The 16496-nt window shown below is 44.0% G+C and overlaps 1 protein-coding gene across 2 annotated transcripts in view; it reads right to left on the bottom strand.

Moving 5' to 3' along the window:
* Positions 1-937: 937 nt before the first annotated feature.
* Positions 938-16496, bottom strand: part of LOC145850203 (uncharacterized) — a 23644-nt gene continuing 8085 nt past the window's right edge. Inside the window, exons 2-8 of one of the 2 annotated variants that reach the window (XM_082978183.1) lie at positions 15407-15537; positions 15065-15238; positions 11572-11733; positions 11064-11175; positions 10416-10537; positions 2564-7028; positions 938-2381 (exon numbers count right to left, since the gene is read on the bottom strand). In XM_082978183.1, the coding sequence (XP_082834309.1) occupies positions 6108-7028; positions 10416-10537; positions 11064-11175; positions 11572-11733; positions 15065-15238; positions 15407-15537 (1622 nt within the window). In that variant the 3' untranslated portion in view covers positions 938-2381; positions 2564-6107. The remainder of the gene's footprint in view (positions 2382-2563; positions 7029-10415; positions 10538-11063; positions 11176-11571; positions 11734-15064; positions 15239-15406; positions 15538-16496) is intronic. The other variant, XM_014202677.3, reaches the window with a different exon arrangement.

The raw sequence follows: 16496 nt of genomic DNA, 5'->3' as shown, positions 1-16496 counted from the left end.
AAATGCTGAGCTGTAGTCGATGAACAGCATTCTTACATAGGTATTCCTCTTGTCCAGATGGGTTAGGGCAGTGTGCAGTGTGATTGCGTCGTCTGTGGACCTATTTGGGCAGTAAGCAAATTGGAGTGGGTCTAGGGTGTCAGGTAGGGTGGAGGTGATATGGTCCTTGACTAGTCTCTCAAAGCACTTCATGATGACGGAAGTGAGTGCTACGGGGCGGTAGTCATTTAACTCAGTTACCTTAGCTTTCTTGGGAACAGGAACAATGGTGGCCCTCTTGAAGCATGTGGGAACAGCAGACTGGGATAAGGATTGATTGAATATGTCCGTAAACACACCAGCCAGCTGGTCTGCGCTTGCTTTGAGGAAGCACCTGGGGATGCCGTCTGGGCCTGCAGCCTTGCGAGGGTTAACACGTTTAAATGTTTTACTCATGTTGGCTGCAGTGAAGGAGAGCCCACAGGTTTTGGCAGCGGGCCGTGTTGCAAACAGGATGCATATTGTTTAATATTTTTTATTCTGTACAGTCTTCCTTATTTTCACTCTGTCAATTAGATTAGTATTGTGGAGTAACTACAATGTTGTTGATCCATCCTCAATTTTCTCCTATCACAGCTATTAAACTCTGTTTTAAAGTCCCCGTTGGCCTCATAGTGAAATCCCTGAGCAGTTTCCTTCCTCTCCAGCAACTGAGTAAGGAAGGACGCCTGTCTATTTGTATTGATACACCATCCAAAGTGTAATTAATAACTTCACCATGCTCAAAGGGATATCCAATGTCTTCTTTTTTTACCAATAGGTGCCCTTCTTTGCAAGGCATTGAAAAACCTCCCTGGTCTTAATGGTTGAATCTGTGTTTGAAATTCACTGCTCAATCTGAGGGACCTTACAGATAATTATATGTGTGGCGTACAGAGATAAGATAGTCATTCAAAAATCATGTTAAACACTATTATTGTACACAGAGTGAGTCCATGCAACTTATGTGACTTGTTAAGCACATTTTTCCTCACAAAAGTATTTAGGCTTGCCATAACAAAGGGGTTGAATACTTGACTCAAGACATTTCAGCTTTTCATTTACTTATTATTTGTAAAAATGTCTAAAAACATAATTCCACTTTGACATTATGAGGTATTGCGTGTAGGCCAGTGAAAAGCAATCTTTTTAATCAATTTTAAATTCAGGCTGTAACACAACAAAATGTGGAAAAAGTCAAGGGTTGTGAATACTTTCTGAAGGCACTGTATGTCTTATATATCACACAGTGTCTGCATGCAATATTTTACACAGGAATATTGAACACTGAAATCTTTTACTCTTGTAATTCCAAATGCATCTGTGGATGTTTTCTGCTGACAACAATCACAATTCATCTTTGTCTTTAATGCAGGGTTTGATCTAAACATCAGAATCTATCGAGTGGAATGGTTTCATTCTATGTTCTAGAGTGGGATTGTTTTCTGCTGGTGTGTCCTTAGGTAGCTCCTCTCTGAGAACCTCTTCCTGCAGTGTGTGCAGGCGAATGGCTTCTCTCCCCTGCGGACCTTCAGGTGCATGTTCAGCTGGTGCTGTCGGGAGAATCCACCCTCTGGTGGATCTCCACTTTCTGGGGGCAGCTGAAGCCTTTGTTACATCCCCGCGATTTGGCCCTTTGAGTTCAATACCTGATCGAAAAGGAATGTTTGAATCGGAAGGCCCCATCGATGAGGAAACTGGGTCGCAACCCCTGAACATGTGGAAAGGGGAGTGGGTTGTGAATATTTGGATTTGTCTCTAAACTTTCCCTGTAATCTAAGAAATCTCTGCATTCCATGTAGGAGGAATGTCGCCTTCCGCTTTCCCTGCCCTTTCCTATCTAGGCACCCTTCAGAGTATAACCTACTACTGTACAGGTTCCAGTCCCCTCTAGACAGATCAGTCTGTGTCTCTAAACCCAAGGATATGTTGCCAGGGTCCATCTCTGTAACGTAAGAACAAGACGGATCATCACCACCAGTGTCTAACGCGTTACCATCACCATCCCCACGGGAATTAACTGTCCTCTGGCTCTGGTGAAATACAGGTAAATACTCAGACGCAGGAGCAAGAGGACTGCCCAGTGGCCCCAGCCCCAGTCTCTCTGGGTCTGATCTGTTGTCAGATCCTGTGTGTAAGAGCCTTTGTGTTACAGTTAAAGTTTTGGTGTCTGTCTCTGACTTGAGGACGGTGTTCGCCGTTCCACTGACGTCACTGATGTTGCGTTGGGTCCTGGTGACGGTGGGGAGGTCCTCCATGGCTACAGGGGGCATCACTCCAGCCACTGCTCTAGTCTGGATGTCTCTGTTGTGTCTTAGGTCCTCACCTTCAGTCCTCTCCTGCTTGACCCCGGGACCTGCAGCCTGACACGAGAGGTTATTATCTGTACATGATTTGAATTGGATAACAATGTTGCTGGGAAGTCTCACAAGCACATAAATAAGGATGAACATGTAAGAAAATGAATAGCTGAGGGTAGCCTTTCTGAAATAAACGAGCCACATTTGATGTACAGTAATTTTCTATGTTACACTATGACACCAACCTCTATCACGATAACATGCTGGGTTGAGGTTCCACTCCCCTCATCTATAACTCTGGGTTGATCATCTCTCCACACGTTTTGACGAGGTAGTATGCAGCTAATGTCAGAAGTCACTTTTCGTATCAGGTTAGCGGACTTTAAGCAGCTTTGGATACTTAATGTAGCAGGTTATTATAATTAGGTTAAGGTTAGGAAAAGTATTAGCTAAAATCCCAAAGTTCTCACCGACGCAACTTTTGACATTAGCGGTATGACATGCCTTCTAGATATGACCCACAGCAACGGCCTTCTGAAAAATGTACCTCTTGCCATTCCTCTGTAGAGGTCGAAGATCTTGACACTACTGGGACGACTGGCGAGGACGCGCTCTCGTGCCACTAGTTCCAGTATCTGTAATTTCCTCCATAATCCCGTTTTCTTTCTGGCTTTGAGTTATTTCCAAACACTGCATAGTCGTCGTCTACGAATTTACAGATCTCTGCCATGGCTGCATTCGCTAGCAGTTCCATGATGGAGGCTATTTGAGTGTGGAAATCCATACAGTTAGCTAACGTTACCTAGATAACATCTATCAAGTAAATTCGGACTCCAACGCGATTTAAATTCTACATGGAGTGATGTTGTGCAGTTTTGAGTTCCAGGATGTTAATAAAAGTCTAAATATCAACAAAAATGCTAACGTGGAAATTATTATTGGTCATTGTTTACACAGCTGTTATTGGTTGGCGGATAAATAAAAATTCTATGCGCGCTGTTCTTTGAAATACGGTACTGCTTATTACGTTACACATCAAACCTCCTATTCATGGGCCTTTCCGCATTTGAGGGAGAAAAGAAAGTATGTCCTCCGTGAACCGGAAACCGATGTGGGCTTCTTCTTCGAGGTTTAACGGCGGTTGGCATCCAATAAATGTTGCATTTCCGCCACCTACTAGACTGGAGTACAATTCACTTATACTTTGCAACTCACTTAAACAGTTCGACAAAAACAACAACACTGAGTTACACATGGGATAAACAAACGTACAGTCAATAACACAATAGAAAAATGAAAGGATGGGACACCACCACTTAACACACCCTGTAACTCTTCTGATGTCAAATCTCGCACACACAACTACCTCTCTGCAGCTGCCACCACAACCTCAATTTTCTGAGACTTACATTCCATCCCTGCAGTACAGTTGATAATCATTGCTATAAACGCCAAAAAAAACTAACATATTACTGAAACATATATCACTTGTTGGTTTATCCTTCTGTACGGGTACAGATCTACTACTCACACCACTCCTCTCAGGATCCCTCCCCCTTGACGCATCTTCCTCTACTTTCTTCACTGCCTCAGCATAAGACAACTTCTGCACTACTCTGACCCTGGAAACCTCAACCTGAGTCTCTCGCATGTAACATTTCTGATCTGATTTTAGCCTACTTGGTAAATATTTTCTTCTTCTTGAACTGCACTGTTGCTTAAGGGCTTGTAAGCAAGCATTTCACGGTAAAGTCTACCCTTGTTGTATTCGGCGCATGTGGCAAATAAAGTTTGATTTGATGGGCACCCCTACAATTAACACATACCACTACTTTCCCCAATGCTACACATTCCTTTGTCTCATGCCCTTCTGCACACTTCTCACACCTAGGAACCTCCCGCCTACACACTGCTGCCACATGCCCATAAGCTTGACACCTGTAACAACGTAATGTATTCGGCACAAAATCTTGTACAGGATAACTTATATATCCTAACATCACTTTGTCGGCCAAAGACAACATCAAAACTCAAAAGAACAGACAATGACTCTTCTGTTTCATCACTCACGCCACCCTGTCTGTGCGACGAGCATCACAACCACTGGGAATCTTCCCCTTCAGTTGGTCAACTTTTACATTTATTGCTACCCCGGTAATCACTCCTTTCAATGGTGCCCTTTTCTTGAGAGCAAAACAATTCACATTTCTCGCCCCCATTCGTTTAACGGCGAGCACCTTCTCCCTCTGACCAGCAGAAACACAAACAATTATCACAAGACCACTTCTGGTTACCCTCGCGGATTCTACCATACCCAACTCTGTTTTCACCCACCCTGAAACTACAAATGGATCAGCCAAAAGGCAACGGTCCACTTTTACCAAAAACTTCACTCCTACTGTCACAGACTCATCTTTATCCTGACCTTAAGTGCAAGCCTCGGGCTCCGAGAACTTCACCACACCTACCACATCCGATACTTCGACCTCATTCACTTCCATTTCTCCTCCTGTCTTCAGCTCACTCTGCTTACACTTTCTACCATTCTTCTTTAACAAACCATCTCCCTTTTTCCCGCCATTTTTAACCGACTCAAGCTCACCGACTTCCTCCCTCTCTCTCTGAGACCTCCTCTGCCTCTCTTTTTCCCTCCATTCCTCCTCTGTATTCCAAGTATACGTCTCCTTCTGATAATACTGCACTTCTCCTGACATACATCTTGTTCTTGCATTGTTAAGGGACGCCATTTAATCGGCTGTCACAATCTCCATATAATCAGCACGAACCCCTTGGGATGTAGCGCTCAACAGTGCATCCCACTTGTAAAGCAGCTGCTTCGTCTTGATATTATTCTTTATCAAAAGCTACCGCAACGCTTTTCCATTTCAAACAAGCGTGCTCTTCCAACCACCATCCACCCGGGTGCGCCTTCCGTCCTAGGATAAGTGGTCGAGGAGATATGAATTCATTAGTAGTCGAAAGGAAGTGTCCTCCCCTCCTTGATAGTCTTTTTGAAATCTACCACGCCACCTTTGAATCAGCTTTTGTTTTGTTGGTGGAGAAAAGCATGCAGATGTTTAAAAACAAATATGCTACTTATGTTTTATCTTGCACAACTAACTTAATTATCACTTTACACATTTATTTTGGGATCCAGCCCTAAACATTATTTGCCTCATGACCCGCGAATAAGGAGAAGCAGTCTCATTTCATTCAAGCGCATTTTCGTCCACATTCCCTCTCCTCGATTACATTTGACCTTATTCAAAAGGAGGCCGGAGGAGAGAGAGGACACAGGATTTGCTCAAAACCAATTGAGAAAAGGCCATGATCCGTATCTTTCAAGCTCAAAGCAGACTTGTTTAGAAAAATTACCGTAAATGACCTAAAAAGAATGGTTGGCTAGATCCAATCGGTGGCAAGGACAGACACCTATAGGTTCGAAGGAGGCCAAGGAGACTAAGGCCAATTTTAATTCTAAATGATAAACAAGCAAATACAAAATCAACACATCAAAAGGACAACATGATTTCTCACCTATTTTTTTGTACAAAACTATTGTTCAAACCTGGTAGTTAATTGCACTCACCTGGTGTTCTAGGTCTGAATTAGTCCCTTATTAGGAGAAGATGAAAACCAGAAGGGTTTTGGCCCTCCAGGACTGACATTGAACAGCGCTGAGGGACTTAGTAATCCAAAAAACCCTCTTAGCCCAAGACACTTCACATGATAACTATGTCAGCTAAAGAATGGTTCCCAGATATCCTGTGTACATCTCAAGCCACACTACTATGATTTCTCCCCATTGTGGACACTCCTATGTTTGATAAGGTTACTCTGGAAGGAGAAGCTCTTGTAACACAGCTTGCACATGAATGGCCTCTCCTTGGTGTGAACAGTCTGGTGCTGCTTCACATAGTTTGCATGAGCGAAGCGCTTCCCACACGTGGGGCAGGTGTACGGCTTGTCGGCGTCCGTCTTAATGCTCGGCCTCCCACGTTGTGACCCAATGACACCAGATGAGGTAGAAGTAGGAGCCAATTTAGAGCTACCTCCTTGACCTCTAGCCATTGTTTGGGTGTTGTTGGGATTGTGTGCTGTGTTATAGGCTAGGTACCTCTCATGGTGAACGTTCATCCTGACCCTGTCTGTATTCGTGGGGTTACCATGAGGCAGCTGAGGAAGACTAGACCCAGGTCCAGGCCTTCTATGAACCCAGTCACCAGGCATTAGATGAGACCCTGAAGAAGACAGACTTCCTGATAGACTACCGCCAGGGGGGTCTCCCACCACTCTCTGTGAAGGCTGAAGCCCAGGGTGACCTGCTCTGTCCATCATGGATACTGTGGTGTTTGTATCATAGGAACAGGAGGGTCTATCTCTATCAGCCCCAGGTCCTGCTCCATCCCTGCACTGAGACTGTGAAGAGAAGGGTCTGGGCTGCAGACTAGATCCCTGACTGGAGCCTCTGTCACTCTGATGACCACCAGGGCTGAGGTTGTTCAGTCCACCTGTCCACTGGTTGTGTTCTGTGTGGTGGTGGAGTCTCTTAACCTCGCGTTTGGGTCCTGGTTCCGACTCAGAAAGGAAGAGCGAAGGCTCCTGATCCAGGATCCTGATCCGGGGCCAGGGTTTGTGTTCAGCCACTTCAGAGGTCCAATCTCTCCCACCAGTTACACTGGATATCAGCAGGTCTTCTTCGACTGCAGACTGCAAAAAAAGATTGTACAGAAAAGCGTAAAGGTTTATATAAGAAACTCTGCTGTACCAACAGAAACATTACATGACATTATAAACTGTTAACCACAGTCAAGCCCATCTCTAATAGTGTGATATAAGTACCTAACAATATGGAGCCATTGGAGTTTATTATTAAAACAATTCCATATGTGTTGATTTAAGAATTAAGTATAATGTTTTGGTTCGACTTAGATAAGGGAAACTCAGTCCCTAAAAATACAAATAAAAAATCAAGTCAGCAGTGTCAATGTTGTATTTCATTTCAACAAAATAGCCATATGTTCACATAACTTTGAAGTACAGTACTTTTATCGCACAAAACGATACGTGACAAGTAAAATATATTTTCTCACTATGTTAATGTGACCAGGTAGAAGTTTGGGGTCAGACCCTGCCCCTACCTGGTACTGGAAGGTTAAAGGTAAACAGTATGGCAGACGGCAGTCTCTCTTACTTGGTCAACACTGTCCACGCTTTGCTAACAGCGGGTTATTCAAGCAGTGTTGCGTGCAGTTAGACAATGGTCATTGGTCCGGTATGCTTGCTTCACCCTGAGCTACAACCGACAGACGGGAATATAGTGTTTGTGTGAGAACCTGCGTTGTTGTTTTGAAGAACTGTTTTGGACATTACATTGAATATTGTAATACAAATGAGTTACTGTCGCTTTTTGTAAATTAAATAAATGACATGCGCCATGTCTCTCAAAAGGGAAGACTGATAGCAAGTGTGTGTAACCAGCCCTTTTGAGTCCTTCCGTGTGGGTTACAGATAAGAAACGGTATGTTACTTCTGCTGATTGTATTGATTTTTGTAAAAGCTCACTGGTAGGGATTGTCAAACGTTTGCCTGCCGACATTGCCGACAGGCAATTCTATTTTGTATTCACACAGCAAAGACCTTGATGTCGTCTGCCGCTCAGCCTTGTTACAATTCTCCAAATCAGAAGGTGGCAGGAGCATTGCTTGGTAATGGATGTCCGTCTGTGTTTAGTTATGGTCTAGATTCCAATGTTTGCTAACTAGCTGTGCTAATGTTGATTTTTGTTGTTGTAGAAAGCCCTTGTTGATACTAGCCAGACGGCCACAACAAGATAACTACCTAGTAAGATCATTTTTAAAAATTCACTCTCCATAATCCCATAGTACCAGCCCATGGCCAAATGTTTAACTATCTAGTTAACGTTAGCATATTCGCAAGCTAGCACAACATTGCTAGCTAAGGATACTGCATTAACACAGGCAGCTGTTTCATGGAAACTAATCCATTGTGATTTAATTATGTCAATACTAGCTACATCACGAAAAGCTGCCACAACTGCCAGTAAGCGTGTCCATGGATTGGGTGTTTGAGTGAAGAGATTGAGATAAAACTGTCCAGTTTGAGTGTTTTTCTGCAGCGAACCCAGGGATGTGTGCGCTTTGGGGACCTTTAACAGAATGTGACTGGCTGAACGGGTGTTGTATGTGGAGGATGAGGGCTGCAGTAGGTATCTCAGATAGGGGGGAGTGAGGCCAAAGAGGGTTTTATAAATAAGCCTCAACCGCATTGCGTCTGTGGTCTTAGCTAGCTACCATCCTATAGCTTACATTGCATATGAAGTCTGGCTCATGACATTTAACCATGGATGTACAGAGAATATGCTATATTTTTTTCCCCTTTTGTTGTCACACATTTTAGTTCCCCCAGTTCGTGCTCTCGGGTTGGCTCAAAGTCAAGTTGTTGGCTAATGACGAGCGTTACAATTCTACAAGTAGAAACGGCAGGTTCGTCACTACCGGGTCGGCATACAGCAGGTAACGCTTTTGTTCTAGCAAGAGAAGGAACGGCCTCCCACTGTGATAAGTACCTATCGGAAGTGTATCTGCAGTGAGATTCTCAGTGCGTTTCATGCTTAACCAATTGCATTTTCATCTTTAAACCATGCATTGTAGCCATGCTGTATTTCTTACATTGTGTTCTGTTTTTGGTTTCAGATTTGGCCTTTGTCACTGTTTCTTAGACCTGAATAACTATAATAGCTACTAGAACTCTATATGCATGAAGCATTTTACCTAAATAATGCGAACCTGATCTGTTCCTATACAGACCCATTGATACACTTTGCTCTTTCGTTGTAATAAACTATTTTTATAAAAAGGGAAACTGGTCCGTGCCTCTATAAACGAGAGACAACCTGGGTACATTCTCGATATTACGTAAACTTTTCTGTACCTTCGCTTTAAAATACAATTTAAAATCCTTTGGAAAAGATTTAACATTACACACATCTTTGTCATCTTTACTTTATGTAAAGTAAAAATGACACTTAATAAGTGAAGCATTCTTACAGACACCAACTCTACCTCATCATACTCATTCTTTCCTCAGTTCACCTCATCCAGTTCACTACTACATCCTAAACCAACAGAATTAACTACAAACTAACTAGTACTACATTACATGTCACTATACTCTATTCATGGGCTGTGTGCATTTTCTGCTGGTGTATCCTGAGGAAGCTCTTTTATGAGAACCTCTTCCCGCAGTGCGAACAGCCTCTCTCCCGTGTGGACCTTCGGGTGCTTCTTCAGCTGGTGCTGGCAGGAGAACCACTTCGCACACTGGGGTGCAGCTGTAGGATTTCTCCCCTGCCACATCAGGACGAGTGTGAAACACTGGCCTGGCACAAGTGACAGCTGAGCAATTTCGCCCCCGTGTGCATCCTCTGGTGGATCTCCACCTGTTTGGGGAAACTGAAGGCTTTCCCACAGAATGAACACGGGAAGCGCTTCTCTTTACCACCGGATCTACTGATAGAGTTACTACTTCTAGTCCCGTGTGGCTCAGTTGGTAGAGCATGGTGTTTGCAACGCCAGGGTTGTGGGTTCGATTCCCACGGGGGACCAGTACGGAGAAGGAAAAAAATGTATGCATTCACTACTGTAAGTCGCTCTGGATAAGAGCGTCTGCTAAATGACTAAAATGTCAAATGTACTGTCATTTGTCAATGGGCTTGTGTTACCATTTAGTGTTGAGGCACTGGCATTGTCTGAGGTCTGGTTTAACATTAGGAGAGTGTGAGGAGGATGAAGGCCAGGGAGTGTCTGTGTTGTCACAGGGTCCATGTTCCAGTTGATAGATCCTATAGAAGGCAGGCTGAAGGCAGCACCTGTTAGGGGGGTAACCTGAGGTACCATCAGTCTCTCTGAATCACAACTATAGGAGCAGGACGGAGCATCGCTAGCCGAGTCTGTCTGTTCTGTCTCGCCACATACTGTGATCGGTTGTTGTTTTGTGTTTGACAGTCTGTTTCTGGTTGTGGTTAACAGTATTGTTCCCCAGCCCAGAGTTGAAGACGCTGTCCCATCCACTGACCTCCACAATGTTGCCTCTGGTCCTGGCCTGCTCAGTGATGTCGTCCCCTGGGCTCTTGGCTGCATCGGTCTGGGAATGCAAGCTGGCCGCCCAGTCTCCTCTATTAGCCTCCAACCAACCACCTGCAGGAAGAGGTTAGAAAATACACTTTACAAACATGACAGGGAAAACTCACTTTATTTTGTTCAATTAACCGGTCAAGTTCAGACATTATAATGTGTGTTTTTGTATGTAAACATATGTTCTATTGATTTAATTTTATGACTGAGGAGAAAATAGCCAGGTGCATCACTATTCCTTTTGAAGATCTATTACTGTATGTAGACTATATGCATTGTTTTACGTCAGATTTTTTATTTAACCTTTATTTAACTAGGCAAGTCAGTTAAGAACAAATTCTTATTTACAATGACGGCATATGAACAGTGGGTTAACTGCCTTGTTCAGGGGCAGAACGACAGATGTTTACCTTGTGAGCTCAGGGATTCGATCCACCAACCTTTCGGTTACTTGCCCAACGCTCTAACCCCTAGGCTACCTGCCGCCCAGATAGTGAGATGATTCCTCCAGCACTTATGAGGGATGAGCCTTGCATAGAAGCGATGCCACCTGTCGGAAAACAATGTGCTATATGTATTTCTCCCTTACCTTGCTCCCCCATCTTTAGTCCACTCAGCAGATCAATGCTCTCTGGTTCGTCTTCTATCGTCTCCTCTTTGACCAGCAGCAGATCAGGCTTCCCATCCTCCATGTCTACTGACTGTAAGAGATACAGAGTGAGAGGATGTTGGATCAAGAAATCTGATATGAGCATCCTGCTATGGAGCATCTTCTGATAGGGCAATGAGGGATTGATATGAGTACTATGCAACTTTTAGTTAATTTGATACGACGCAAACGTATTAATTGATTTGATTAATTTATACTCTTTAATGGTTTGATAATTCAAAGGCATAGTCGCACACTTAACACAGAATTCATAAAGACCTGGCCCCGTACCCACAAAGAGTGCTGATCTAGGATCTTTCCATATAGTCTTATTCATTATGATCTAAAAGGATAAACTGATCATAGATCAGCATTCCTGCTCTGAGAGGCTTTGTGGATACGGGCCCTGACCTAATACCATTCAGACAGTAGTTCACAGTAGGCTCACCTCAGTGAGACTGTGTGTGGTCCTGTGCTGCTCAGCTGGTTCCTCTGTGGGTTCAGGAGGAGGTGTAGTCTGGTTGTCCTCCATGACCGTGGTCCCCTCAGGGTTCCCCAGACCCTTCTCACACCCCTCATCCTTCACCAGCAGCACCTCTGGACCCTCCTCCTGGAAGAGAGAAGTGATACAGATTACAGACATACACTCCCTCAGGTACACACACACACACACACACACACACACACACACACACACACACACACAGAGAGATAAACACACTTTCAACATGGAGTATTTACCCACACCCCTACGTTTGAGTCCTATACTATAGTTACAGAATGACTTCATTATTGTTAAATCCATCATGGAGGACATAAATATGATGATGTGGGTAAAAACAAGTCAGCTATGATAAGTCAAAAGTCATCAGACAAACCTGACTAAACTATTTGATGTGTACAGTAGGTATTTGTTAGTGTGTGGGTATGTGTAGGTATATTGGTTATAAAGCTCTGTCAGGTAGGTGTATGCAGAATAGGGTGAGATTAGATTTGATGTATACTAAAGAGTCTCAATGAAAGTCTTGAAATTTAAAGTCCCATTTTGTGTTTATTAAACAAACAAGTTTTAAATACACCATATGAAAACCAAACATACACGTGTGAACAAAAGATCTGCATGAAGTTGATGAACTGCATTCTTTTTCTCATTAAAAGTGTTCTGGGATAAAACATAGTTGAATGGAAGTAATGAAATAGGCATTTGTGAACATCATATAGCCTACACAGTACAAACAAAATATGTAACAGACTTATGCTATACTTTTTGTAATTTTACCTTTACATATTTGTCATTTAGCAGACACTCTTATCCAGAGCGACTTACAGGAGAAATGAGAAATTGCTCAGGGATTCGAACCAGCCACCTTTCGGTTACTGGCCCAAAGCTCTTAACCGCCAGGCTACCCGCTGCCCTCTAAATATGACTTATATATTCCACAATGTCTGGGCCTTGCATTTCAACACGCTTAGTTGTTTTGGCAATTGACCCACTAATGCAGTTTACTTTGCATCTACAGTGCCTTCGGAAAGTATTCAGACCCCTTGACCTTTTCCACATTTTGTTAAGTCACAGCCTTATTCTAAAATTGATTAAATAAATACAAATTCTCAGCAATCTACACATAATACCCCCTAATGACAAAAAATAAATAATACCTTATTTACATTAGTATTCAGACCATTTGCTATGAGACTCAAAATTGAGCTCAGGTGCATCCTGTTTCAATTGATCATCTTTGAGATGTTTCTACAATTTGATTGGGAGTCCACCTGTAGTAAATGCAATTGATTGGACATGATTTGGAAAGACAGACCTATCTATATAAGGTTCCACAGTTGACAGTGCATGTCAGAACAAAAACCAAGCCATAGAGCTCCGAGACAGGCACAGATCTGGGAAAGGGTACCAAAAAATGTCTGCAGCATTGAAGGTCCCCAAGAACACAGTGGCCTCCATCATTCTTTAATGGAAGAAGTTTGGAACCATCAAGACTCTTCCTAGAGCTGGCCGTCCGGCCAGACTGAACAATCGGGGGAGGAGGGCCTTGGTCAGGGTGGTGACCAATAACCCGATGGTCACTCTGACAGAGCTCCAGAGTTCCTCTGTGGAGATGGGAGAACCTTCCAGATGGACAACCATCTCTGCAGCACTCCACCAATCAGGCCTTTATGGTAGAGTGGCCAGACGGAAGCCACTCCTTAGTAAAAGGCACATGACAGCCCGCTTGGAGTTTGCCAAAAGGCACCTAAAGACTCTCAGACCATGAGAAACAAAGATTCTCTAGTCTGATGAAACCAAGATTCAACTCTTTGGCCTGAATGCCAAGTGTCATGTCTGGAAGAGACTTGGCACCATCCCTACAGTGAAGCATGGTGGTAGCAGCATCATGCTGTTTCTTTTTTTTTTTCAGGGACTGGGAGACTAGTCAGGATCGAGGCAAAGATGAATGGAGCAAAGTACAGAGATTCTTGATGAAAACCTGCTCCAGAGCGGAAGGTTCACCTTCCAACAGTACAACGGGACAAGTCTCAATGTCCTTGAGTGGCCCAGCCAGAGCCCGGACTTGAACCCGATCGAACATCTCTGTAGAGACCTGAAAATAGCAGTGCAGCGACCTGTAGAGAAGAATGGGAGAACTCCCAAAATACAGGTGTGGCAAGCTTGTAGCATCATACCCAAGAAGACTTGACGCTGTAATTGCTGCCAAAGGTGCTTCAACAAAGTACTGAGTAAAGGGTCTGAATACTTATGTAAACGTCATGTTTGTTTTTATTTTTAATAAATTAGCAAAAATGTGTGTAGATTGATGAGGGGAAAAAAACTATTTAATAAATTTCAGAATAAGGCTGTAACCTAACAAAATGTGGAAAAAGTCAAGGGGTCTGAATACTTTCCGAAGGCACTGTACATCATCTTGCAGAGTCTACCATTTAATACAGGGTTTAATCTAAACGTCAGAAGCTATCGAGTGGAATGATTACTTTCTATGTTATAGAGTGGAATGGTTTTTCTGCAGGTGTATCTTGAGGTAGCTCCTCTCTGAAAACCTCTTCCCGCAGTGCGTACAGGCAAACGGCCTTTCTCCCGTGTGGATCTTCAGGTGCATCTTCAGATGATCCTGGCGGGAGAACCTCTTCTCACAGTGGGGGCAGTTGTAGGGTTTCTCCCCTGTGTGGACCCTCTGGTGCCTCTTCAGGGTGCCAGCTTCGGTGAAGCGCATGTGACACTGGGTACAGCTGAACCGTTTCTCTTTACTATTGCCTGATGTGGCTCCCCCTCCCTGAGCCTGGGCTCTAGCCCTGTCATTTGAGTTCAAAACCTGATGGAAAAGGACGTGGTTGTGTAAATCGGAAGGGCCCATCGATGTGGACACTGGGTCGTGATCCCTGAACAAGTGTAAAGGAGAGTGGGTCGTGACATTTGGATTTGTCTCTAAGCTTTCCCTGTAATCTAAGAAATCTCTGCCCTGTGAGTGTCCATCTCCTAGGTTACTATCTGCATTCCATGTGGGAGGAACATCACCCTCCAATTTCATAGTCACTTCATCTACGACTAGACCCTCCCCTTTCTTATCAAGGCACCCTTCAGAGTATAGACGACTACTGTAACGGTTCCAGTCCCCTCTAGACAGATCAGTCTGTATCTCTAAACCCAAGGGCATGTTGCCAGGGTCCTGCTCTGTAGAGTAAGAACAAGACGGATCATCACTGCCAGTGTCTAACGATTCACCAAGCCCACTTGAATGAACCGTCCTCTGGCTTTGGTGAAATACCGGTAAATAGTCTGAGCCGGGGGCAGGAGGACAGCCCAGTCTCCGCTCCCCCAGTCTCTCTGGTTCTGATCTGTGGTCAGATCCTGTGTGTAAGAGCCTGTGTGTTACAGTTAAAGTCTTGGTGTCTGTCGCTGACTTGAGAACGGCGTTCTGCGTTCCACTGACCTCCGTGATGCTGTGTCGGGTCCTGGGCTGTGCTGGGGCAGTGGTGGGGTTCTCCGTGGCTACAGGGGGCGCTCCAGACCCTCCAGTCTGGATGTCTTTGCTGTGCCGTGGGTCCTTCTCTCCTTCAGTCCTCTCCTGCTTGACTCCAGGATCTGCAGCCTCTGCATCTGCAGACTGACAAGAAAAGAGGTTATTATCGGTACAATGTTTGAATTGGATAAGAATGTTGTAAGGAACCCCATGGCAGATAAATGAGGACGTACATATAAGCAAGTGAATAGCTGGGGACACATTTGATTTACAAAGTAACTGTAATTTTTAATGCAACACTATTCCACTGACCTCTATCACGATAACATGCTGGGTTGAGGTTCCATTCCCTTCATCAACAGTGATTGGTTGGTCATCTCTCCATGTGCTGTGTCCAGCGGGCTTCACAAAGCTCCTGTGGCCTTCAGTGAAATGTCCTTCACCTGAGAGTGATTGGGGGAAAATAGATGGTTAGGCTAGCTACTATCTGCTCCACGGTATAGACCCCTTTCTGTGTTTGCAATTTGGTTGCAGAACTTGGGGGAGTTAGACGAAAAGTCCATACCTTGAAATCCCCCCCCAAAATTAAAATCTTCAATAGCTCTTCAACAACGTGTGCCAAGCCTGCCCCAAAAAGTGGATTTTTCTCCATCCTCCCAATATTCATGACACACTTTGTTTAGGAGCTAGTCTGGGTACCAGTCTTCATAGCTAACATTCCACTCCTGTCATTTTCCAAAGCTTTCGGGCAATCTCAACATTCATTATGCAGACGGATTTACCGCGAAGTTGCTGATTGGTTGTTGGAAACGTTATGGAACATGGGGTTCGCACAAATTTGGCGCAATATAGAATTTGAATTTTAAAAACAATAACAATCGACCTGCTACGCATTGTCTCATGTCAGATGGCGGAATCCAACGCGCTCCGACATAAGACAATGCCTGCTGCTGTAATTTCCTTGTGAGCAGGCAGTGTCAACGCTAGATCGTGTTGTCCAAAGATGACTCCGTAATGAGAGAGAGAGAGAAATGATACGAAAAAGATTTGCCTTCAAGATTCAATCGAGCTACGTTTGCTTTAATAAGAGGAAAGTAATGTAAAACTGGCACCGGTCTTCATTCCTCGCACTGGTTGATCATCACGACTGGCTTATATTTTTGCAATGTTATGCTAATTTCAGTTGTATTATTTGTCCCTCCTCACTTGTACTTTCTGAATGGGACATTAAAAAAACAGCACAATGCAGATCCAGCAGTCTTGAAACTGGAGTAACCTCTCCAAGCCACGGCAGCTGGGTTTCACCGATTAGTTATGGTACGCAAAAAGGAGCAGACATACCGTCTGTGTGAACTACAGGGCTCTAAATTAGCGTACTGTTAAGGATGCATATCCACTTCCT

The sequence above is a fragment of the Salmo salar genome, chromosome 08, assembly GCF_965601325.2.
Source record: "Salmo salar chromosome 08, fSalSal1, whole genome shotgun sequence".
Taxonomy (NCBI): Eukaryota; Metazoa; Chordata; class Actinopteri; order Salmoniformes; family Salmonidae; genus Salmo; species Salmo salar.
The sequence above is the reverse complement of the archived record's forward strand: the minus strand, read 5'-3'. Positions and strand labels throughout refer to the sequence as shown.